Source organism: Leguminivora glycinivorella, chromosome 15 (genome assembly GCF_023078275.1).
Source record: "Leguminivora glycinivorella isolate SPB_JAAS2020 chromosome 15, LegGlyc_1.1, whole genome shotgun sequence".
Classification (NCBI taxonomy): domain Eukaryota; kingdom Metazoa; phylum Arthropoda; class Insecta; order Lepidoptera; family Tortricidae; genus Leguminivora; species Leguminivora glycinivorella.
The window spans coordinates 19,312,160-19,337,051 of NC_062985.1; the positions used below are offsets into that span (position 1 = coordinate 19,312,160).

At 41.5% G+C, this 24,892-nt stretch overlaps 1 protein-coding gene across 1 annotated transcript in view; it reads right to left on the reverse strand.

The window, feature by feature from the left end:
• Positions 1–5,547: 5,547 nt before the first annotated feature.
• Positions 5,548–24,892, reverse strand: part of LOC125234231 — a 28,889-nt gene continuing 9,544 nt past the window's right edge. The window contains exons 2-6 of the mRNA XM_048140439.1: positions 16,499–16,805; positions 11,095–11,191; positions 6,911–7,021; positions 6,083–6,244; positions 5,548–5,604 (exon numbers count right to left, since the gene is read on the reverse strand). Of these exons, the coding sequence (XP_047996396.1) occupies positions 5,548–5,604; positions 6,083–6,244; positions 6,911–7,021; positions 11,095–11,191; positions 16,499–16,805 (734 nt within the window). The remainder of the gene's footprint in view (positions 5,605–6,082; positions 6,245–6,910; positions 7,022–11,094; positions 11,192–16,498; positions 16,806–24,892) is intronic.

Here is a 24,892-nt window from a genome sequence, read left to right on the forward strand (position 1 = left end):
ACTATCATTGGCCTTCAACAGACCATAACAGCAGTCTCAGATGGGTCATTTTTTTTTTCAAAATTGTCCACCCCACTTATTTTTGTAACATGGGTATTTTTTACGCGATTCATACTCAGAATCGTGAACTCTTTCAATCCTAATAGGAGAAAAAAAGAGTACCAAGGATTTTTTCCCATTCCGTTACCATTTTTTCATACATTTTGTATAGCGGTAACGGAATGTAAGGTTTCAAAAATGTATTATTATTTATTATTTATTTGATACACTAGGTCCAGAGGGTGGATCCATCACGTTACCTGTCCGGTAACTGAATGGAATCACTACGGGTACGCGACCCCGGACTGCTCTAGCTGCTAGTGTCACACGCCCCTCTGTCTCTGTGACCCTAGTATCCCAAACCCTTGCCCTTAATATCCTTTCCTTTTCCTTACCTAATCTTATCTTTCTATACTTCTAAGCGAAGAATTCCCAAGGAGGGTTGATGTCAGGCAGGCGGCCGATCGTAAAAAAGACATGCCAAATCCCACACAACATGAGTATTAGTGCAACGGATGGAATATGTGATAATGCTAGGGCGTACCCCGCAGGCGACGCGCAGGCGCAGCACCCGGCGGCTGTGGGAAGTGGACGAGGGTTGCTGCACCGGGGACGGGGGCAGCGTAAGAAGCTAGTCCGGGAAGTAAGACTGAGGATTGCAAGCTGGAATGTAGGTACGATGACTGGGAGAGAAAGAGAGTTAGCGGATGTTTTGGAAAGAAGACGAATAAATGTAGCATGCCTGCAGGAGACGAAGTGGAAGGGACAGAAAGCAAGAGAAATTGGGGCGGGTTACAAGTTTTATTATTGTGGAAGTGACGGGAAAAGAAATGGGGTGAGTGTAGTTCTGGATAGAGAACTCAAGAACAAGGTGATGGATGTAAACAGAGTGAATGATAGAATGATTGCCGTGAAATTGTTGCTAGAAAACGTGATTGTGAATGTAATAAGTGTTTATGCACCGCAGACTGGGTGTAATAATAGTTTGAAAGAGAAATTCTGGAGTGATTTGGATTTGTTAATTATGGGAATACCAGAATATGAGGAGATATACGTGGGTGGGGATTTTAATGGACATGTGGGAAGGATGAATGATGGATATGAAAGAGTGCATGGGGGGCGTGGTTACGGAGTCAGGAATCAGGAGGGTGAAGCTCTACTGGAAGCAGCCTTAGCCTTTGACTTGGCTATAGTTAACACCTACTATCAAAAGAAAGATCAACATCTTGTCACATACCGTAGTGGTCAACACTCTACCCAAATTGATTACTTTCTTTTGAGAAGGAGTAAAATACTTTCGGCTAAGGACTGCAAAGTTGTACCAAGTGAGAGCTTAGTTTCCCAGCATAGGTTACTGATTCTGGAGTTGAAGCATAAAGTAGCACGTAAGCATAATAACCTAAAGCCCCCACCTAAAACGAAGTGGTACAAATTGAGTGACAGGGAGTTGGCTGATGAATTTAAGAAAAGAATGGTCGATAAGATGATAAAAATGAATGATATGGCAGAGATGAATGAATGCTGGAATGAAATGGCTGTAAGTTTAAGAAGTGTGGCGAAGAATGTACTTGGTGAAACAAGGGGGAAAGGAAAGATTGATAAAGATACATGGTGGTGGAATGATGATGTGCAAATGATTTTGAAAGAAAAGAAGAATGCTTTTAAAGAATGGAAAAGTGTGGAAGAGGGTAATGATAGAGAAAAGGAAAACAAGAGGTCAGCTTATCTAATAAGTAAAAAGAAGGCCAAGAAAGCAGTTGCAATCGCGAGGGCCAAGGTCCAAGATAAGCTCTACAACCATTTGGAAAGCCCACAAGGCCAAAAAGACCTTTATAGAATAGCAAGAGAGCGGGAGAGGAATGCAAGAGATATCAATCACATGAAATGTATGAAAGATGAAGCAGGAAAGATTTTGACGGATGACAAGAGCATAAGAGAACGCTGGAAGAACTATTTTAATAAACTTATGAATGAAGAGAATGACTGGACAGGTGTGCTAGATGATGCTAAAAGTAACATAGGTATGGTGAAAGAGATTACTGTAGAAGAAGTAAAAATGGCAGTGCAAGGTATGAAGAATGGGAAAGCGGTAGGGCCAGATGATATACCAGTGGAAGTATGGAAGGTTCTGAAAGCGGATGGTTGGAAGTGGCTGACTTTATTCTTTAATAAGTTGTTGCAAGAAGCGGCGATCCCTGATGAATGGTGCAGCAGTACATTGGTGCCCATTTTTAAGAATAAGGGTGATGTACAGGATTGCAACAACTACCGGGGAATAAAGCTCATGTCACATAGTATGAAGATATGGGAAATAGTGGTAGCGAGACGAATAAGAGAAGAGAGTGAGGTAACACAGAACCAATTTGGGTTTATGCCGGGCCGGGGAACCACGGACGCCATATTTGCACTTCGCCAACTATGCGAGAAATACAGAAAAGCCAAAAAGAACTTGCACATGGTGTTCGTGGATCTGGAAAAGGCATACGATAGAGTTCCGCGTAAGGTTCTGTGGTGGTGTATGAGAGAGAAGGGAGTGCCAGAGAAGTATGTGCGGCTTGTTCAGGCGATGTATGATAGAGCTAGTACTCACGTCAGGTCTGAAGCTGGAGTCACCGACAAGTTCAATGTGGCGGTAGGTCTACACCAGGGGTCGGCTTTAAGTCCGTATTTGTTCCTCCTGGTTATGGATGCTCTGACATCGGACATACAGGAGGAAGCACCCTAGTGTATGCTGTTTGCCGATGACATTGTTCTTGTTGGGGAAAATGCACTTGAGGTCCAGAGCAAACTGGGAAAATGGCAAGAAAGACTGGAAAGTGTGGGACTGAAAATCAGCAGAACCAAAACTGAACAGATGTTCTGCGATTTCGGTGGTCTATCCAGTTTTTCCCCTATTGCCTTAGATGGTGTATACCTACCAGTCTGCTCCGACTTCCGGTACCTTGGGTCATTATTCCAAAATGACGGAAGCATCGACCGTGACGTGAAAAATAGAATAAATGCGGGATGGATGAAATGGCGACAGGTCTCAGGGACAACATGCGATCGACGGATGCCCCTTAAACTTAAGGGGAAAATCTATAAGACGATTGTGAGGCCTGTTGTATTGTATGGATCTGAATGCTGGGCGACAAAGGTGGAGGATGAAAGGAGATTGCACGTAGCGGAAATTAGAATGTTGAGATGGATGTGTGGAGTGACCAGAATGGATCAGATCAGGAATGAGTATATTAGGGGAAGTTTGAAAGTTGCGCCTATAACGGAAAAGATGAGGAGTGGCAGGTTGGCGTGGTACGGTCATGTAATGAGGAGGGATGAGTGTCATATAGGCAAAAGAATGTTGGAGATGAATGTTGATGGATGGAGAGGGAGGGGTAAACCCAAACAACGATGGATGGATTGTGTGAAAGAGGACATGAGAAAGAAAGATGTGAGTGTTGAGATGACGAAAGATAGGGGAGAATGGAAGAGAAAGACATGTTGTACCGACCCCACATAACGTGGGATAAGGGTAGGAGGAAGAAGATTTATTTGATACACTAGCAGCTCTTCGAGCTGATGCGTGTATATCACTGCACTTGTGTTTATTTTGCACTTTTCAAAGTTCTAATATAATTGTCCAGTCTATTTTTGAAACAGTTCACTGACGGCGCGCTAATAACAGTTTCTGGTAGAGAGTTCCACATATTAACTATGCGATTCGGCAGGAAGTGTTTCTTAGGATTGCTAGCACATGGAGGTTTGATAAGCTTTTTAGAATGCCCTCTTAGTTTTGAGTTCTGGCTTAGTATATATAGGTCTTTCATATTATTCACATTGTAGTGTCCAGACAAGATTTTGTATGTCTCAATGAGATCACCACGCTTTCTTCTATCCTCCAATGATGTAAGACCTAATTCCTGAAGCCGTTCGTCGTATGGCTTATCTTTCAGTGAAGCGACCATTTTAGTAGCCATTCTCTCTGGACTTTTTCTAATAGTGTAATATCCTTTTTGAAGTAGGGGGACCATACCTGAAAAGCGTATTCAAGCAAAGGACGCAGGTATGTCTTGTAAATCCCAACAAAAAGATCCTTAGTGATCACATAGAATGCCTTTCGAATCATATACAGCATAGAATTTGCTTTCTTCGTTATATTGGTGGTGGTATGTAAATCTTGGGACATTTTTTTTTCTCCTATCGAGATCCAAAGTCGAGCGATTCTGAATATGAAACGCGTAAAAAATATCCATGTTATAAAAAAAGTGGGGTGGAAAACTTTGAAAAAAAAATGGTCCAGATGGGCGGCAATATTTTTCATGGCTGTGTTAAGGTGCTGTTACACGGGCAACACAATTGACAGCAATTGACATACCATTGCCGCGTTTGCTCCGTAATTAGTTGGTACGTATTGAACAAACGCGGCAATGGTATGTGAATTGCTGGCAACCCGTGTAACAGTACCGTAAGCCAATACGGGAGCGACAAGCATGACCACAACTCATGAAGGTGTAGTGTGCCCGGGGCAAACAGGTATCGCGCTGATAACTGAAAATATTTTTTTTGCATGTTGGCCCTTACTCTGCATGTCGTAACAACAAGCCAGAAACGAGAATAATACTAGACCGGACCCGAATCGCGAATGTGCGACGCAACGCACCTAATATATCAAGGGCGGTACTTTAATCTACCTCGCCCACAAGTATTGCGTAGCCAGAATAATCTTGAATGCGGGACAATTTAAGCACATTGTTGTCACTTGGGAATAAATTATGGTGGTCAGTATATAGTGGCTTATGTACAAGACATTTATTTTATTTTATTATTGTGAGCCTGTCATGTCCCACTTTTGGGCAAAGGCCTCCCCCCGCTTCTTCCACTCTTCCCTGTGTTGAGTAGTCGTCGGCCATTTTTCCAAAAAGGAGTCTAGCTCGTTCCGCCATCGCATACGTGTTCTGCTGGGTCCCCGTTTTGGCCTGCGCTGCCACTCTGTGGTAATTTTGGCCCATAGCTCATTCGGCATTGGGCCGACATGACCAGCCCAGTCCCACTTGAGCTTAGTCGCTTTCCGAGCTACGTCGACTATTTTTGTTTTGGAGCGCAGCCTGGTGTTCCGGATACGATTCGTTAATTTTACACCTAATATGCTGCGCTCCATGGCTCAAGATATTTATTGACTATATTTTTTTATGATATCGGCAGCAAACGGACAGACGATCCGCCATCGCCACCAATGGACATAAGCAATATCAAGGGAGCCACTTATGCGTCGCCCATGTTTAAGAATCCTAAATGCCTGCTTCTTTAAGAACCCCATATAGCGCAAGGAAAACGCCTCAGAAGGTAGAGGTCCGGAAAATACCTAATTAGATTCTCAAGTGATATAAATATTTTCAATTTGAAACTACATGTTCTTAATTTCATTTATTTTATTAAATGATAGTGATATGTATCTATATACTCCTACAAACTACTACAACAGTGCGAAGAGTGAAGCCGATGATGTGGTTTCTATTATATTTCATTAGTCTATTGACTTGTTTGAGCATAAATCAGGGCGAAGACCGAATATGTGCCTCTGACAACCTGAAATATAAAAAAATACACATTAAAGATTGTTTCAGTCACGACGTGGTTTGCGAAGACGACGGTCGCGCGACGGCGATACGACGCGACGCATCGCGATGAAATCAAACCTTCGATTTCTATGGAAGTGTCTTAGGTGGGCCACGTCGATGAACTATCGTTGATAGACTATGCGATGCGACGCGATGGTGACGATCGTGCAACTACCGTCCACGAAAGCCACGATGTCAAAAAGAACCATGGTCCGATTCATAATAAGGGCCGGTTGCATCAAACTGCGAATCATGAAATCGTTAAATTTTATTGTATGGGAAGTTCCATAGACGTCTGCTGCGTGACGATGATGTGTCTGCCAAATGTGGTTGATGCAACTGGCCCTAAGTATCATATCGTAAATGATGTTCTAAATTTTAAATGCGCCCATAAGTTGTACACAATTAAGTGGCAAAAGTCCTCATTACAGTCCCTCAATTCTAACCTGTATAAAGGTACCATAAGTTAGCTGCAACATGTTGAAGGCCTTCATGACGATTGGTCGTTGCGCCGCCGCCACCGAGAACAGAACTAGACGGCGTACGTCGCGTCGCGTCGTGCACGCGTGCCAGCCGCAGTAGAAGATCGAATCGGATAGTAGAGATGCCTGAACATTTCATTTTAATTATTAGGGTTCCGTAACAAACATTTTGTGAGTAACGCCGTGTCTTGCGTGGTTTTTCAAGGTTTGATTTCGTATGCGACGCATCGCCGTCGCGCGACCATCGCGCGACCTTCGCCCACGCAAGCCACGGCGTTACACTTTGCAATGCGTTGACTACTCGCACGTGACCGGGTTAGAGGCGTCAGCTGAAGTCTAAAATGCTTGTTGAAGCATCGGGCCGTATGATACTATACAGCACGACCACGGATGATTTTATTAATTCTGTTGCGGTACAAATTCCCGAAAAAATGAACTTTTTTGTACTTACGTTTAAAAAAAATGTACCCTAATGGTTTTGCAGTTTCGACATAGGAGCCGTGGTCGTGCTAGTTAGGTAGTCCCTGGCACCACCACATTATTAATGAGTTTTTAAATTTCTGTTGCAGTACAAATTCACGAAAAAAAAAATACTTTTTTGTACTTACCTTTTAAAAAAAATACCCGCATGGTTTCGGTGTTTTGACATGGAGTATGGTCGTGCTAGATAGGTACTTCCTGGCACGTACGTACGGGCACAGCACGTAAGTACGCCGTGAATATAATTGTAATAAAATTGTTTATATAAATTCTAATTTCATTGAAAAAAATAAAATAAAGGTTAAGACATACCTGATAAGTGATTTCGCCAGCGTTGCACAGGAAAAGTGCGAGTAGAAAGTACAACGCTACCACAAACAGGATTATTTTCATTTGGGCGGCCAGAGTCAAGTCCTTTGAGAGCTGGAAATAAGCAGTTTTGCTTTTACAACGTTTTACGCTGCCTTTTCACTTTGTTTCTATGTGTGTGTGTGTGTATGTGTGTGTGTGTGTTTGTGGTGCCATATATTTAGTTGGCTGGTGATATACAAGATGCGGGTGACAAATATGTGTGTCGCTTAACTTCAAACTTGGGTAAATCCATTCTGCTATAAGGTTGATTATCTTTCAGATCAATATTATATTTTTTATTTATATTCAAGTCGACTGTGGGATATGGGTTAAATTGTGGCGTAGGCGAGAGGCTGGCAACCTGTCACTGCAATGTCACAATTTGGATTTCTTTCAAACCCTTTTTGCCAAGAGTGGCACTGAAACTTAGTAGTTCATGTGCTCTGCCTACCCCTTTATGGGATACAGGCGTGATTATATGTATGTATGTATATGTATATTCAACCTTAAAGCAGAATGGATTTGCCCATGTTTGAAGTTAAAGCGACACACGTATCTGTCACCGCATCTTGTAGTAGTAGTAGTAGTAGTAACTCTTTATTGTACAAAAACACATTAAAAAAAAAGCATACATTGAGATGTGAAGTACAAAGGCGAACTTCTTCTTGTATATCACCAGCCAACTAAATATATGGCTATTTTAGTTTTTTTTTTTTTTTTTAGTTACCAGTTGGCTGTGGGAAAGTGTGTGTGTCTGTTTGTTTGTCCGTCTTTCACGGCAAAACGGCGCGGAGCGACGAATTGACATAATTCTTTAAGTGGAGATAGTTGAAAGGATGGAGAGTGACATAGGCTACTTTTTGTCTCTTTCTAACCCTCCACTTCCCCAAAATTCCCTAAAATTATAATCTTATTTATAACGTCACTGTGACATAGTTCTACAGTGGCCTAGGGTTCCAATTGGTTAACTGTACATAGTCTTTAACGCGACAACGCGGCTCCGAAAATGCTAGCTTTACGATATTCGATCGAGTGACGATATTAAAACTCAGACATCACACAAACAATTTAATAACGAATTGAAGAATTTATTACTAAGTAAGTGCTACTATAAACTTAATGATTTTTTGGATGAAAAGAATGATGATAATGAATGCTATTAGTTTTAGTTCAAATTTACACACGCCAATTTAATTAATATAATTTTAATCTTATTTTTATTTTCTTACCCTCTTAATTGAATATTCTGTGACATATTATCTATTTTGGTATACGTAGCAACTTCAAGTGACATTCATAATTTTAATTCTTTTTTGACATACCTACCTTTATGTCCTATTTCATTGTTTCCTATTATATACTTTTACATAATTACCTTGTTAAATTCAATATTGTAATATTATAATCGATTCAATACCTAGCATAATTTAGATTTAAAACTTGCTGTACCCTGTCAGGGTCCATGTGAAACTAATATAAATATGTAACACCTAGATGTAACCATGGATGCAATAAAGAAATTATGAATTATGAATTATTTGGCCCCGTAGCCGAATGGCATTTCTACGACGCGAAACGAAAACGAAACGCCGCGAAAGGTAGTCTGGCTCTGTCGCGCTAATAAGCAAGAGCGATAGAGATAGATATCCACGAGCGTTTGTGCCATTCGGCTACGTAGGTAAGGTACCCTGGACCACTCCGGACTAATGTACATTGTGCATCCATTCTGCATTTCGCCGTATTATAATTTTGCTTTATTTCCTTTTACATTGCCGAATAACATATATTGGAGTGTATGATAGTGATGTGCCGTTGCCGAAAAATTCCCGAGATGGGTAATTTCTCGGTAAATGTTCGGTATATGAGTAATCAAGTTTGCTCCTAGTGTGCGTAGAATGATGAGACAATTTGCAGGTAAATAAATATAAAATATCTGGGCGACCGAGCTTCGCTCGGTTCTGTTTCGTATCCTTGACCTGTGTCGCCATCTAGTTCGAAAATAAATAGTACCTACATCGATCAATCGAAAGAACTCTCAGTCTTAACAACACAACTACTCCACACGAGATGGCGCGCGTTTCGTCACAAAAGCTCAGTGTATTTTTCTATTCGTGTTAGCCTTGACCTGTGTCGCCATCTAGTCTTTGAAGTAAATAATACTTACATCGACCGAAAGACTTCTGTCTCAACAGTACAACTACTCCACACGAGATGGCGCGCGAAGAAAAACGCGTGAAAACTCGAAAATTCGCGTTTTCCGGGACCTAAGGATATGTTAGATCGATTTTTCACCCACTAAAACCCCCACATAACAAATTTCAGCGAAATCGTTAGAGCGGTTTCCGAGATCGTCGGTATAAATAAATAAATAGATAAATAAATAAATAAATATACAAGAATTGCTCGTTTAATAGTATAAGATTAAATAAATATTGGGGACACCTTACACAGATCAACTTAGCCCCAAACTAAGTAAAGCTTGTACTAAGCTAAGCGACGATATACATATTTAAATAGATAAATACACACTTTTTTTACATAGAAAACATCCATGACTCAGGAACAAATATCTGTAAATAAATGCCCTTACCAGGATTCGAACCCAGGACCGCGGCTTAGCGGTCAGGGTCACTACCGACTGAGCCAGAGCCGGTACGGATATTATCGTAAGTGTTTGTGCATTTGGCTACGTACCCAGTTCATGGTCCAGGAAAATTCGGGAAATATTTATTTTCCGGTAAAAGGAATTCCCAACGGCACATCACTAGTGCATGCAATTTAGCTTAAGCGTGCATGATATTTATTTAAGCCCATAACTGAGCTGGTTGCCTGAAATCGCAGTTGCGCTGGCAATTCCGTCGTGTACTGTTTATGTGGCATTCCACGGTGAAAGGTATCTGGTTGGTACCGCATTACGGCCTAGCCACCACATTGGTCTAAGGGGACAGTGGCGAGCGGCGGCCGTTCGAGCGAGACAGAGCAATTAGGCCTTTCGTTCGCACCTATAGCCGCCGCTCGCCACTGTAATCTTAATCCAACCGAAATAATAATCGTTGTCGCTAGACGCCGCAGTCTGACTCTGTCGAGCCAATACAGAAGAACGATATTGTAGATAGCTACTCGTACGATAACGATATTATTATCGTAAACTTTTTGCATTTGGTTACGTACCCTGTACACAACATTAGTGTTAAGGCGCCGTTATGAAGGCATCAGCGCCATCAGCGCCAAACGCCTTAAGGTACCTTTCATCGTGAAATGTCACATATATGTCACACGAATGCCTCATTTATATATAGGTACTTTGAATTTCTAGTGCTCTAAATTGCTCAATAGTTGGCATCATTACAATACAATACAATTTAGTACCTACTATTTCATAGACTTTACATATTTTTACAGGAATATAAGGAGAAAGAAATGAACAAGCGTAAGCGGTTTTTTCGCTCAAAAGCAAGCAAAGGCAAACTAGAAGCCCCGTAACGCGCCAACAACGGACCGAGTTACTCCTTTTGATAAGTTTACAATTTACAACCCATGTAAGTATTTATAAACTGTAACATTTAATTTTAAGACTTCGCGTTCGTGATAACGTTTAATGAAAGTTTCACTATCTAAATACTCGAAATGTTAAAGATACTTTTAACCGTTGACGCAAAAAAGACGGGGTGTTATAAGTTTGACGTGTCTGTCTGTCTGTGTGTTTCTGTTTGTGGCATCGTAGCTCCCGAAAGGATGAACCGATTTAGATTTAGTTTTTTTATTTGAAAGTTTAGTCGGGAGTGTTTTTAGCCATCTTTGATGGAAATCGGTCAACTATGTCGGCGGTTTTTTTTTTATATAAATTCTGTGGTTCTGGTTGTGGTTATGGTTGGTTGTGGTATTGGTTTTGTGGTTTCTGTGTATATTTTATCTTTCACCTGATCATGATGTCGTTCACCTGAATTTTAATCGATCATAACTTCTAAAGTAATTAATTCATACCGGTGCCTTTGACAGTTTTAAAATGTTTGAGATGCATTAAAACGATGCCTAAAAGAAATCTAACTAAAAATGGGTAATTTTTCAAAAATAAAAACTTTCACCGACAGGTGCCAAAAATTTGAGAAATGACCTTAGGTTATTGGTATATCATTGAAACTTACGGCCAACTGCAACAGCAAGGATACGGCGGAGCCCGAGCTCAGGCATACTTGGAGCGCCAGCACTGCGCCCACGCACCGGTCGATGTCTTTTGATAACCTTATAACATAAATCTGCCATTAGATTTGTATTTTAACTAATTATAAACTCAACAAAAGCAATGAACTTGGTCGTAACTGTCGTAAGCTCTAGTTACTCCTCAAACTGAGTAATAACATAGATCAAGCAAACGTATCTACTTAGCGTGTCAAATGAACTCAGTGAAATCCACTGAGTTGTCCGTCTTTACTCGCAGCTTGCAGCTTTCGGGCGTCAATTTTTGTAAGTTGAAGTCAACCAAAACATAAAAAATGCCTCGTTACGTGATATTCAATTGCAACAACACAAAAATTATGAACAATCAAGAGCCTGAGACATATTTAAAATTACAGGCAAGAATCAACTTCAGTACAAAATTTGACACGCTCGGCCCCTATACAAATATATGAATTTGTTTCTTCTATCTAAACTAGTGGCTCTGGGAGCTGTAGACCTTCGCGAAATGCTTAGAGAACGCAAAACTGAAAGATAATTAGTGATTATCGCAGTCAGGTCATGACCTCATGACAGCAACAGTTTCAAGCGACATATACTCGTACGCTATAGGCACTCAACTCAAGCCCTTAACGGCAATTTCTGCATTTAACATATAAAAACTGTGGGGCTATCATGCTTGCACTTTTATCACTTATCAATGTGGATAACATATATGTCAATATTACACTGACTAACTTGCCACAACGTGACGGATGCTTTATCCGCGTAGATAAGTGATAAAATGGCAAGAATCATAGTCCTGCCCTTGGTTTTGTTATCAACTTTTGTTTTGTAATCGTGTCGACGCTAGCCCGCAAAGTGGGCTTTTCGCTTCTAAGCGTCACACGAAAATCCTAACCTAACTTAGTTTGGATATTTAATAGGTCTTTCTTTTTTCGGGGCTGGCCCCCCCAGCCCCCCCCTTATAATCACCCTTGTTCGTCGCAAGAAAACCTTAAACTAACTTATTTTCAATAGGTATTACGTTGGTATTTTGTGGGGGTTACCCCTCCCCCTCCCCGAGCCCCGGGGTGGGTGTTTCGCCGAAAGAAAACCCTAACTTCTTTTCAATAAGTACAACGGTGGTATTTCTTTCTTCGCCCCCGTCGTCCACGATTTGTAAGCGTGTCGACACTAGCCCGCGAAGTGGGTTGCTTATTTTCGCTTTTCAGGGTCACAAGAACACCTAACCCTACTTAGTTTGGATACTTAATTGGTGTTTCTATTTTGCGGGGGCTGCGCCCCGAGACCCCTTATTTTCGATCTTAAACTTCGCAAGTAAACCCTAACCTAACTTATTTTCAATACGTACTACGTGGTATTTCTTTTTGGAGCCTCTCTTGTGGGTGCTTCTCCCCTCGTCGTCCATTTTGGTTTTGTTATCAATTTTCGATTTGTAAGGGTGTCGACGCTAGCCCGCGAAGTGGGCTGCCTATTTTCGCTTTTCAGGGTCACAAGAAAACCCTAACCTTACTTAGTTTGGATACTTAATCGGTATTTCTATTTTGCGGGGGCTGCGCCCCCGAGCGCCCCCTTATTTTCCATCTTAAACTTCGCAAGAAAACCCTAACCTACCTTATTTTCAATACGTACTACGTGGTATTTATTTTTGGCGGGGGCTTCGCCCCCGAGCCCCTTGTGGGTGCTTCGCCCCTCGTCGTCCATTTTGGTTTTGTTATCAATTTTCGATTTCTAAGCGTGTCGACGCTAGCCCGCGAAGTGGGTTGCTTATTTTCGCTTTTCAGGGTCACAAGAACACCTAACCCTACTTAGTTTGGATACTTAATTGGTGTTTCTATTTTGCGGGGGCTGCGCCCCCGAGCCCCCCCTTATTTTCAATCTTAAACTTCGCAAGAAAACCCTAACCTAACTTATTTTCAATACGTACTACGTGGTATTTATTTTTGGCGGGGGGCTTCGCCCCCCGAGCCCCTTTGTGGGTGCTTCGCCCCTCGTCGTCCATTTTGGTTTTGTTATCAATTTTCGATTTCTAAGCGTGTCGACGCTAGCCCGCGAAGTGGGCTGCCTATTTTCGCTTTTCAGGGTCACAAGAAAACCCTAACCTTACTTAGTTTGGATACATACCGAGCCCCCCCTTATCTTCGCTCTTAAGCGTCGTAAAAAAGACTAAACCTAACTTATTTTCAATACGTACTACGTTGGTATTTCTTTTTGGCGGGGGGCTTCGCCCCCGAGCCCCCCTTGTGGATGCTTCGCCCCTCGTGGTCCATTTTGTTTTTCTTATCAATTTTGGATTTGTAAGCGTGTCGACGCTAGCCCGCGAAGTGGGTTGCCTATTTTCGCTTTTCAGGGTCACAAGATAACCCTAACCTTACTTAGTTTGGATATTTAATCGGTATTATTTTTGGCGGGGGGCTGCGCCCCTGAGCCCCCCTTATTTTCCCTCTTAAGGGTCGCAAGAAAACTTTAACCTTAATTAGTTTGGACACTTAATTGATATTTCTTTTTGCGGGGGCTGCGCCCCCGAGCCCCCCTTATCTTCGCTCTTAAGCGTCGTAAACAAGACTAAACCTAACTTATTTTCAATACGTACTACGTTGGTATTTCTTTTTGGCGGGGGCTTCGCCCCGAGCCCCCCTTGTGGATGCTTCACCCTCGTGGTCCATTTTGTTTTTCTTATCAATTTTGGATTTGTAAGCGTGTCGACGCTAGCCCGCGAAGTGCGTTGCCTATTTTCGCTTTTCAGGGTCACAAGAAAACCCTAACCTTACTTAGTTTGGATACTTAATCGGTATTTCTATTTTGCGGGGGCTGCGCCCCCGAGCCCCTTATTTTTCCTCTTAAGGGTCGCAAGAAAACATTAACCTTACTTAGTTTGGATACTTAATTGATCTTTCTTTTTTGCGGGGGGCTGCGCCCCCCGAGCCCCCCCTTATCTTCGCTCTTAAGCGTCGTAAAAAAGACCCTAACCTAACTTTTTTTCAATACTTACTACGTTGGTATTTCTTTTTGGCGGGGGGCTTCGCCCCCCGAGCCCCCCTTGTGGATGCTTCGCCCCTCGTGGTCCATTTTGTTTTTCTTATCAATTTTGGATTTGTAAGCGTGTCGACGCTAGCCCGCGAAGTGGGTTGCCTATTTTCGCTTTTCAGGGTCACAAGAAAACCCTAACCTTACTTAGTTTGGATACTTAATCGGTATTTCTATTTTGCGGGGCTGCGCCCCCGAGCCCCCCCCTTTATTTTCGATCTTATACTTCGCAAGAAAACCCTAACCTAACTTATTTTCAATACGTACTACGTGGTATTTATTTTTGGCGGGGGCTTCGCCCCCGAGCCCCCTTGTGGGTGCTTCCCCCTCGTCGTCCATTTTGGTTTTGTTATCAGTTTTTGTTTTGTAAACGTGTCGACGGTAGCCCGCGAAGTGGGATTCCTATTTTCGTTTTTAAGGGTCACAAGAAAACCCTAACCCAACTATTTTAAATACTACGATGCACCGCCAACTCACTAATTCAATCTATATTTTGAAAGTGGCAGCACATAACACTTAAATTCGCACCGATTAGTACAAACCACGGTGGTGCAGTGTCATTCATGGTACATTTTTGCCCTCATGCTGGTCATATTTCTAGGTTCGATTCCCGGCAAATGCAAAACTTTTTGTATTTTTATTATTTTTCTTCTTGTTGCCAACAGCTATCATAATTATGTTACGAAGTTTCACTTATGCCGCGCGGAGGGACTCCACGCACAAATTTTTAATGTTTGCGTCCGTTTTCTTTAGTCAAACCAGAGAGTATAGAGTCTTAGTCAGACGAAGTTATATAGGTCTCTGGTCAGACACAATTTTGTTGATTTTTCCGAGGTAAGTTTTTATCTTCTGTTTAACGCCATCTGTGAGAATATTGTGGCGTGACGTTGTAGGAGAGGCATCGTAATTATTTCAGCTCATCCTTTCTATATCAAATTGGTTAGTACTTATTTTTGCCATCTTCGGCACTACATTTATTTATAAATAATAAGTTTTTTTTTGTACTTCAAAATTATTAAACACTGGATCATAAAAAATAAATATAAATAGTCTCGTTACATAATTAAATTTTACGAGAATCGGTTGAATAGAGGAAAATATACGGACATAAAAATGCAAATTTCGATCATCAAGCAAACAGGATTTTACTTTCTACTGAAAAAAAAATGATTATATGTATATAAAATGTATATATCGCTTAGTTGGTTAAAATATAATTATTATAATACAAAATTCAAATGCAAAAAAAATACAAAAATTATGGCACCTGGAGGATTCGAACGCAGAACTTGGTGATTAGAAATTTGAAAAAAAGCACGGTGACTTACCACTGAGCCACCCTAACACATACGTAGATTGGCGAAATTAAAATGCTTATTCTCATGCAATATTACATATTTTTACATCTACCGTCTAAACCTGTGTTCTAAAACGTCTGATTTTTTTGCCAAGCACTCTATATACATGCATCTAAAAGACAAGACTTTTAAGATATCGATACGGCTAAAAGTTAAGGCTTGAGGCCCCATGACTTTGTAAATTTTTACAATTTCCAAAATCTGGGACGACAAAAAAATTTTATTGAGTCATAGAATCTGGTCACAAAATTTCACGCCAATCGGTTGGGAAATGCGAGCTGTAGAGCGAGACATCCGGACATACAAAAGCAAACTGCTTGAGTTAAAACGTAGCCCTTGCTTCGCTGCGGTCAATTAAGTTCTGTGGTAATAACGCTCTAATCTTCATAATAGGTATCATGTTTTGTGTTTATTTAATGTTTAACCAGTACTTAGATCGATGTATTGCGACTTTGTTTTACTTCAAGCAGTGTCAATTGAAAATTAATTTCCTATCGTATCGCTTTAATGCTTATTTAGCGTAGTGTTGAGATAGTTTTTTTACCGTAAATATGCAGATGTAACCACTCACAAACCATAAAGGGCGATAGATAGTTACCTAATTAAACCAGATAAATGAATAATTAGTGTTGAAAATTTAAAAAAATGTTGTTTAACAGATGCAAAATCGGGTAACTCACGTAAAATTGTCGAACGTCGCTCGATATGTTTCGCTCCATAACGAGAAGCATTTTCACTGAGCACGCGCGATGCCCATGGTATCCCGACGCAGACTGTTGTTGTTGTTGTAATGTTTTAATTTTTTCCCTCAATAAACGATTTTCTTTTCATTTTTTTAATTATTAATTAAGAAGTGTTTTAAGTTACCTACTATTAATTGCCACTCTTTAATTAATTTTTTAAAAAGTTTTTCAGCAGCAATGTAATGGCTTTATGCACTATTTTTTGACATAACTGAACGAGACAACGCAAGTGAAGTACCTACCTTATAAGATTACTATGCATCACGATTCCTTCAACCAATCCAGCATGCAACTGCTCAGTAGCATATTCCTCATTTCCCGCACAATTATTCCTATCAAATTGCCCCCTCAATCCTTCCAAATAGTATCTCAAGGTCATGAACTTGTATTTGTACATGATCAGGCTGACTATTGCGTAGGAGTCGATACAAATCATGGTGACCATCATAACGGCTAACACTAGTGTTGTGAAGAATCTGAAGGACACAGCTATGGCGGAATTGTCTTCGTAAAACGGCCAGTATGTTACTATTGTTATAAAGTGAGACCCTGAAATAAAGAGTACACACATCAAGACCCGCCTTGAACCAAATAAAATTAAATTTAAATATTCCCTATTAAAACATACTCAATATGTTCCAAACACTGAAATAAATAAGTGTATTTTATAATATCCGTACTGGGCGGGAAGAAGTTGATAACTCTAAAATGACAACTTTACAGGGCGGCAATTTTAAACTTTGTGATTTTTTCCTAAATCCATTTTTAATTAGATTTTAGGTTTGAAACTAGATTTAAGGATAAAATTATACAATCTATCAGATAATTGTATGTAAATGGGTTAATTTATTACAGATTATGAGATATAGGACTTATCGACATGTGTACCACGGACTTGTTATGTTCTTCCCCATACAAAAGCGAAAAAAACGTTAAAAATTAAATTTAACTTTATCGCAAAAATCCATTTTTCTGGTGATCATGAAGACAAAAATTGATTTAAAAATAGTTTTTAGCAAGTTTTCATATTATATGAAGACATATTAAAAACTCGTAGTCATCTTCAAGATATTAGACATATCAATAAATGTACCAACAACTTATCTATATATGAACGGATTGTCATTAGACAAATGATGAAAAAAAATCAAGTTTTGACCCAATTTTATTTACTTTTTCTATATTCTATCTATAAAAATAAAAATCTAATGATGTTCGTTAGTCTAGCTAGAACTCGAGAACGGCTGAATCGATTTGGGTAGGTAGTTGTGGTCTTAAAATATTCGTAGAAGTCCAGGGAAAGTTCATATGGAAAGAAAATAACTATGGAAAAATTTCGAGGAATATTGAAACAAATACAATAATTTTATTATACTTCCATACTAAGGGCCACTTGCACCAACGAAAATGGAGGGTTAACCCACCATTTTATACGGAAATTGACAGATGACAGCTCACTAACCCCGAGTTAAATGTTTAGTGCAAGTGGGCTTTACTGTTACAGAACAAAAGTCGATAAGGCGATAGTTTGATACAAATTATAAGAAAAATAGCCCTTAATACCTGAAATACGGTAGTGACAAGTGACAGTTAAGATTTGCTACTTTAACCTATAAAGGGTCGCATACACGGTACGATTCATCTTTGCTATCCACCCGTTACAAATTAAGGTGCGACCACAGCGCTGCTTAAAAAACGGTGACGGTACGGAATCACAGTGACGCATCGTATCCGTACCGTTTTTACCGCATGGTCCACAGACCGCTGATAATAATACGCAGACGGTAGGTACGGAAACGCAGTGACTTTCGTATGGGACACGGTGTGGGGAGCATGCAGTAAAAATGGTACGGATACGATGCGTCACTGCGATTTCGTATACCGTCGCCGTTTTTTAAGTCACGGTGTTGACACACTTGAAATTCTCTAGAAGCCTCTGATTTAGGAGCAATTTTTAACATACTCTGTTTTAGTTCTTTTTCTTTTTATCTTTGGATATAATCGTAGCCGAATGAAAGAATATAACGCAACATACAGTAGAAAAAAAGTTCGTAAATTATTGACCGCAGCGAAGCAAGGGCTACGTTTTAACTCAAGCAGTTTGCTTTTGTATGTCCGGATGTCTCGTTCTACAGCTCGCATTTCCCAACCGATTCGCGTGAAATTTTGTGACCAGATTCTATGACTCAATAAAATTTTTTTGTCGTCCCAGATTTTGGAAATTGTAAAAATTTACAAAGTCATGGGGCCTCACGCCTTAACTTTTAGCCGTATCGATATCTTAAAAGTCTTGTCTTTTAGATGCATGTATATAGAGTGCTTGGCAAAAAAATCAGACGTTTTAGAACACAGGTTTAGACGGTAGATGTAAAAATATGTAATATTGCATGAGAATAAGCATTTTAATTTCGCCAATCTACGTATGTGTTAGGGTGGCTCAGAGGTAAGTCACCGTGCTTTTTTTCAAACTTCTAATCACCAAGTTCTGCGTTCGAATCCTCCAGGTGCCATAATTTTTGTATTTTTTTTGCATTTGAATTTTGTATTATAATAATTATATTTTAACCAATTAAGCGATATATACATTTTATATACATATAATCATTTTTTTTTTTCAGTAGAAAGTAAAATCCTGTTTGCTTGATGATCGAAATTTGCATTTTTATGTCCGTATATTTTCCTCTATTCAACCGATTCTCGTAAAATTTAATTATGTAACGAGACTATTTATATAATATTGTCTTCGGTTACCGCGATAGTTACTCAATAGTTATCGGGATGTATTTTAAATTCATTATACGCGATTTAATCCGTTTCCATAGTTTTATTTCATGAGACTATTTATATTTATTTTTTATGATTCAGTGTTTAATAATTTTGAAGTACAAAAAAAACTTATTATTTATAAATAAATGTAGTGCCGAAGATGGCAAAAATAAGTACTAACCAATTTGATATAGAAAGGATGAGCTGAAATAATTACGATGCCTCTCCTACAACGTCACGCCACAATATTCTCACAGATGGCGTTAAACAGAAGATAAAAACTTACCTCGGAAAAATCAACAAAATTGTGTCTGACCAGAGACCTATATAACTTCGTCTGACTAAGACTCTATACTCTCTGGTTTGACTAAAGAAAACGGACGCAAACATTAAAAATTTGTGCGTGGAGTCCCTCCGCGCGGCATAAGTGAAACTTCGTAACATAATTATGATAGCTGTTGGCAACAAGAAGAAAAATAATAAAAATACAAAAAGTTTTGCATTTGCCGGGAATCGAACCTAGAAATATGACCAGCATGAGGGCAAAAATGTACCATGAATGACACTGCACCACCGTGGTTTGTACTAATCGGTGCGAATTTAAGTGTTATGTGCTGCCACTTTCAAATAGATTGAATTAGTGAGTTGGCGATGCATCGTAGTATTTAAAATAGTTGGGTTAGGGTTTTCTTGTGACCCTTAAAAGCGAAAATAGGAATCCCACTTCGCGGGCTACCGTCGACACGTTTACAAAACAAAAACTGATAACAAAACCAAAATGGACGACGAGGGGGAAGCACCCACAAGGGGCCAAAAATAAATACCACGTAGTACGTATTGAAATAAGTTAGGTTAGGGTTTTCTTGCGAAGTATAAGATCGAAAATAAAGGGGGGGGGCTCGGGGGCGCAGCCCCGCAAAATAGAAATACCGATTAAGTATCCAAACTAAGTAAGGTTAGGGTTTTCTTGTGACCCTGAAAAGCGAAAATAGGCAACCCACTTCGCGGGCTAGCGTCGACACGCTTACAAATCCAAAATTGATAAGAAAAACAAAATGGACCACGAGGGGCGAAGCATCCACAAGGGGGCTCGGGGGCGAAGCCCCCGGCAAAAAGAAATACCAACGTAGTAAGTATTGAAAATAAGTTAGGTTAGGGTCTTTTTTACGACGCTTAAGAGCGAAGATAAGGGGGGGCTCGGGGGGCGCAGCCCCCCGCAAAAAAGAAAGATCAATTAAGTATCCAAACTAAGTAAGGTTAATGTTTTCTTGCGACCCTTAAGAGGAAAAATAAGGGGGCTCGGGGGCGCAGCCCCCGCAAAATAGAAATACCGATTAAGTATCCAAACTAAGTAAGGTTAGGGTTTTCTTGTGACCCTGAAAAGCGAAAATAGGCAACCCACTTCGCGGGCTAGCGTCGACACGCTTACACATCCAAAATGGATAAGAAAAACAAAATGGACAACGAGGGGCGAAGCATCCACAAGGGGGGCTCGGGGGGCGAAGCCCCCCGCCAAAAAGAAATACCAACGTAGTACGTATTGAAAATAAGTAAGGTTTAGTCTTTTTTACGACGCTTAAGAGCGAAGATAAGGGGGGCTCGGGGGGCGCAGCCCCCGCAAAAAGAAAGATCAATTAAGTGTCCAAACTAATTAAGGTTAAAGTTTTCTTGCGACCCTTAAGAGGGAAAATAAGGGGGGCTCAGGGGGCGCAGCCCCCCGCCAAAAATAATACCGATTAAATATCCAAACTAAGTAAGGTTAGGGTTATCTTGTGACCCTGAAAAGCGAAAATAAGCAACCCACTTCGCGGGCTAGCGTCGACACGCTTACAAATCCAAAATTGATAAGAAAAACAAAATGGACCACGAGGGGCGAAGCATCCACAGGGGGGCTCGGGGGCGAAGCCCCCGCCAAAAAGAAATACCAACGTAGTACGTATTGAAAATAAGTTAGGTTTAGTCTTTTTTACGACGCTTAAGAGCGAAGATAAGGGGGGGCTCGGGGGCGCAGCCCCCGCAAAAAAGAAAGATCGATTAAGTATCCAAACTAAGTAAGGTTAAAGTTTTCTTGCGACCCTTAAGAGGGAAAATAAGGGGGGCTCGGGGGCGCAGCCCCGCAAAATAGAAATACCGATTATGTATCCAAACTAAGTAAGGTTAGGGTTTTCTTGTGACCCTGAAAAGCGAAAATAGGCAGCCCACTTCGCGGGCTAGCGTCGACACGCTTAGAAATCGAAAATTGATAACAAAACCAAAATGGACGACGAGGGGCGAAGCACCCACAAGGGGCTCGGGGGCAAAGCCCCCGCCAAAAATAAATACCACGTAGTACGTATTGAAAATAAGTTAGGTTAGGGTTTTCTTGCGAAGTTTAAGATTGAAAATAAGGGGGGCTCGGGGGCGCAGCCCCCGCAAAATAGAAACACCAATTAAGTATCCAAACTAAGTAGGGTTAGGTGTTCTTGTGACCCTGAAAAGCGAAAATAAGCAACCCACTTCGCGGGCTAGCGTCGACACGCTTAGAAATCGAAAATTGATAACAAAACCAAAATGGACGACGAGGGGCGAAGCACCCACAAGGGGAGCTCGGGGGCGAAGCCCCCGCCAAAAATAAATACCACGTAGTACGTATTGAAATAAGTTAGGTTAGGGTTTTCTTGCGAAGTATAAGATCGAAAATAAAGGGGGGGGGGGCTCGGGGGGCGCAGCCCCGCAAAATAGAAATACCGATTAAGTATCCAAACTAAGTAAGGTTAGGGTTTTCTTGTGACCCTGAAAAGCGAAAATAGGCAACCCACTTCGCGGGCTAGCGTCGACACGCTTACAAATCCAAAATTGATAAGAAAAACAAAATGGACCACGAGGGGCGAAGCATCCACAAGGGGGGCTCGGGGGGCGAAGCCCCCCGCCAAAAAGAAATACCAACGTAGTAAGTATTGAAAATAAGTTAGGTTAGGGTCTTTTTTACGACGCTTAAGAGCGAAGATAAGGGGGGGCTCGGGGGGCGCAGCCCCGCAAAAAAGAAAGATCAATTAAGTATCCAAACTAAGTAAGGTTAATGTTTTCTTGCGACCCTTAAGAGGAAAAATAAGGGGGGGCTCGGGGGCGCAGCCCCCGCAAAATAGAAATACCGATTAAGTATCCAAACTAAGTAAGGTTAGGGTTTTCTTGTGACCCTGAAAAGCGAAAATAGGCAACCCACTTCGCGGGCTAGCGTCGACACGCTTACAAATCCAAAATTGATAAGAAAAACAAAATGGACCACGAGGGGCGAAGCATCCACAAGGGGGGCTCGGGGGCGAAGCCCCCGCCAAAAAGAAATACCAACGTAGTACGTATTGAAAATAAGTTAGGTTTAGTCTTTTTTACGACGCTTAAGAGCGAAGATAAGGGGGGGCTCGGGGGGCGCAGCCCCCCGCAAAAAAGAAAGATCAATCAAGTGTCCAAACTAATTAAGGTTAAAGTTTTCTTGCGACCCTTAAGAGGGAAAATAAGGGGGGCTCAGGGGCGCAGCCCCCGCCAAAAATAATACCGATTAAATATCCAAACTAAGTAAGGTTAGGGTTATCTTGTGACCCTGAAAAGCGAAAATAGGCAACCCACTTCGCGGGCTAGCGTCGACACGCTTACAAATCCAAAATTGATAAGAAAAACAAAATGGACCACGAGGGGCGAAGCATCCACAAGGGGGGCTCGGGGGCGAAGCCCCCGCCAAAAAGAAATACCAACGTAGTACGTATTGAAAATAAGTTAGGTTTAGTCTTTTTTACGACGCTTAAGAGCGAAGATAAGGAGGGGCTCGGGGGCGCAGCCCCCGCAAAAAAGAAAGATCGATTAAGTATCCAAACTAAGTAAGGTTAAAGTTTTCTTGCGACCCTTAAGAGGGAAAATAAGGGGGCTCGGGGGCGCAGCCCCGCAAAATAGAAATACCGATTATGTATCCAAACTAAGTAAGGTTAGGGTTTTCTTGTGACCCTGAAAAGCGAAAATAGGCAGCCCACTTCGCGGGCTAGCGTCGACACGCTTAGAAATCGAAAATTGATAACAAAACCAAAATGGACGACGAGGGGCGAAGCATCCACAAGGGGCTCGGGGGCGAAGCCCCCGCAAAAATAAATACCACGTAGTACGTATTGAAAATAAGTTAGGTTAGGGTTTTCTTGCGAAGTTTAAGATTGAAAATAAGGGGGGCTCGGGGGCGCAGCCCCCCGCAAAATAGAAACACCAATTAAGTATCCAAACTAAGTAGGGTTAGGTGTTCTTGTGACCCTGAAAAGCGAAAATAAGCAACCCACTTCGCGGGCTAGCGTCGACACGCTTAGAAATCGAAAATTGATAACAAAACCAAAATGGACGACGAGGGGCGAAGCACCCACAAGGGGGCTCGGGGGGCGAAGCCCCCCGCCAAAAATAAATACCACGTAGTACGTATTGAAAATAAGTTAGGTTAGAGTTTTCTTGCGAAGTATAAGTTTTTACGACGCTTAAGAGCGAAGATAAGGGGGGGCTCGGGGGGCGCAGCCCCCCGCAAAAAAGAAAGATCAATTAAGTATCCAAACTAAGTAAGGTTAATGTTTTCTTGCGACCCTTAAGAGGAAAAATAAGGGGGGCTCGGGGGGCGCAGCCCCCGCAAAATAGAAATACCGATTAAGTATCCAAACTAAGTAAGGTTAGGGTTTTCTTGTGACCCTGAAAAGCGAAAATAGGCAACCCACTTCGCGGGCTAGCGTCGACACGCTTACACATCCAAAATGGATAAGAAAAACAAAATGGACAACGAGGGGCGAAGCATCCACAAGGGGGCTCGGGGGCGAAGCCCCCGCCAAAAAGAAATACCAACGTAGTACGTATTGAAAATAAGTAAGGTTTAGTCTTTTTTACGACGCTTAAGAGCGAAGATAAGGGGGGCTCGGGGGCGCAGCCCCCGCAAAAAAGAAAGATCAATTAAGTGTCCAAACTAATTAAGGTTAAAGTTTTCTTGCGACCCTTAAGAGGGAAAATAAGGGGGCTCAGGGGGCGCAGCCCCCGCCAAAAATAATACCGATTAAATATCCAAACTAAGTAAGGTTAGGGTTATCTTGTGACCCTGAAAAGCGAAAATAAGCAACCCACTTCGCGGGCTAGCGTCGACACGCTTACAAATCCAAAATTGATAAGAAAAACAAAATGGACCACGAGGGGCGAAGCATCCACAAGGGGGGCTCGGGGGCGAAGCCCCCGCCAAAAAGAAATACCAACGTAGTACGTATTGAAAATAAGTTAGGTTTAGTCTTTTTTACGACGCTTAAGAGCGAAGATAAGGGGGGCTCGGGGGCGCAGCCCCGCAAAAAAGAAAGATCGATTAAGTATCCAAACTAAGTAAGGTTAAAGTTTTCTTGCGACCCTTAAGAGGGAAAATAAGGGGGGCTCGGGGGCGCAGCCCCGCAAAATAGAAATACCGATTATGTATCCAAACTAAGTAAGGTTAGGGTTTTCTTGTGACCCTGAAAAGCGAAAATAGGCAGCCCACTTCGCGGGCTAGCGTCGACACGCTTAGAAATCGAAAATTGATAACAAAACCAAAATGGACGACGAGGGGCGAAGCACCCACAAGGGGGCTCGGGGGCAAAGCCCCCGCCAAAAATAAATACCACGTAGTACGTATTGAAAATAAGTTAGGTTAGGGTTTTCTTGCGAAGTTTAAGATTGAAAATAAGGGGGGCTCGGGGGCGCAGCCCCCGCAAAATAGAAACACCAATTAAGTATCCAAACTAAGTAGGGTTAGGTGTTCTTGTGACCCTGAAAAGCGAAAATAAGCAACCCACTTCGCGGGCTAGCGTCGACACGCTTAGAAATCGAAAATTGATAACAAAACCAAAATGGACGACGAG